The sequence below is a fragment of the Ctenopharyngodon idella genome, chromosome 3 (assembly GCF_019924925.1).
Source record: "Ctenopharyngodon idella isolate HZGC_01 chromosome 3, HZGC01, whole genome shotgun sequence".
Taxonomy (NCBI): domain Eukaryota; kingdom Metazoa; phylum Chordata; class Actinopteri; order Cypriniformes; family Xenocyprididae; genus Ctenopharyngodon; species Ctenopharyngodon idella.
In genome coordinates, this window is record NC_067222.1 from 16,492,081 (window position 1) to 16,493,689 (window position 1,609).

Below are 1,609 nucleotides of genomic sequence, written 5' to 3' on the forward strand. Positions count from 1 at the left end.
AATTATGCTCAAATTGAACGAGAAGCCTTAGCGATCATATTTGGTGTCAAGAAATTTCAGCAATACTTGTTTGGGTGCAGATTTACTCTACTTACGGACCACAGACCACTTACCTCTATCTTTGGTCCCCAAACCGGCATTCCCTCGTTGGCGGCAAATCACATGAACTGACAGTTCACAGTTCACAAGAATTGACCCAGTGTTGTCAGAAGTTTTGGCCTGGATCTCTCATGGCAAGAGAGGAGAGATGGCAGACAACTTTAAACCGTATCTGGTTCGACAAAATGAGTGCACAGTACAATCGGACTGCCTACTATGGGGTTGTCATGTCATTTTACCCCCGGCCCTGAGGAACCTTCTGCTGAAAGAACTTCATGCAGGCCATGCAGGAGTAGTGAGGATGAAAGAGATGGCCCGCAGCTACTTCTGGTGGCCTGGCATAGATGCAGAGATCGAAGAGGAAGCAAGGGGTTGTCCAGATTGCCAGAATATAAGAAACATGCCACAGATAGCCCCCTTGCACTCATGGGACTTCCTAGAGGAGCCATGGCAAAGAATACATATCGATTTCGCAGGACCAATGGAGAGTCACATGTTTCTGGTGATTGTCGACGCTCACAGCAAATGGCCGGAGGTAGCAGTTATGAACAGCATATCTTCTGAGAAAACCATCAAAGAGCTTAGATCTGTGTTCAGTTGTTTTGGGATACAACAGCAGCTTGTAAGTGATAATGGCCCCCAACTGGTGTCTGAAGAATTTCAGTTCTTCCTGCGTGTGAATGGGATTCAACACAGTAGATCTGCGCCTTATCACCCATCCACCAATGGCCTGGCTGAACGATTCATCCAGACTCTGAAGAAGGCTCTAAAGATATAACAGGGTAAGGGTACCCTAAACCAGCGATTGAACACTTTTCTGTTGTCTTATAGAAACACGCCACATGCAGTCACTAAAGTCTCTCCAGTTACAGCACAGTCACTTGTCACAACAGCGAACGCAGGTGGAGAGGCGATGTAAGACGAAGTTGTAACAGTTTTCCTGTCACATTAGTTCCCAGTAGCTTTAGTATGTTATAGCTAACCCTGTCAGTAGGGGGCGATCTATAGTCTGAGTTGGCTGACTGCCTAAAAGGGGATAGAGAAGGAGTATTGGGCAGGAAGTAGTGTGCTATCACTGCACTTAAGGACTTTTGTCTCACACATTCTACTTTGAAGACTGATCTCTCTGTGGCCGGATGCTACTGAACAAGAGAATTTAGAGCAAGAATGTGATTATGATGACTCTCTGTTACCACCACCTCCTCCAAATAAGGAAGATGAAAGCTTGTTAACAATGATAATGGATTCAAGGATGCATAAAGTTGGATGTAAAGTAGATGGTTAGAAAATTCATCTGATGTTCGTTTTAAGGATATTCAACACCAGTTGAAGGAGCAAAGTAATAAGATGACTGCCATTGAATGTCAGCTGCAACACCTGGTAAAAAAGCATCAAGATCATCACACAGAGGTACAGCAGCTCGAGAACTCATTGTCCACAAAGCTGAAGGATGAGTGTAGCCAAGTACAAACCCGATTCCAAAAAAGTTGGGACACTGTACAAATTGTGA

At 44.7% G+C, this 1,609-nt stretch overlaps 1 protein-coding gene across 1 annotated transcript; it reads left to right on the plus strand.

Annotated features, from left to right (window-relative positions):
• The first annotated feature begins 247 nt into the window (after positions 1–247).
• LOC127510241 (uncharacterized protein K02A2.6-like) lies at positions 248–1,018 on the plus strand. Its single transcript, XM_051889815.1, is given in 1 exon segment — positions 248–1,018. A coding segment is annotated over 1 exon segment (771 nt).
• Positions 1,019–1,609: the final 591 nt, after the last annotated feature.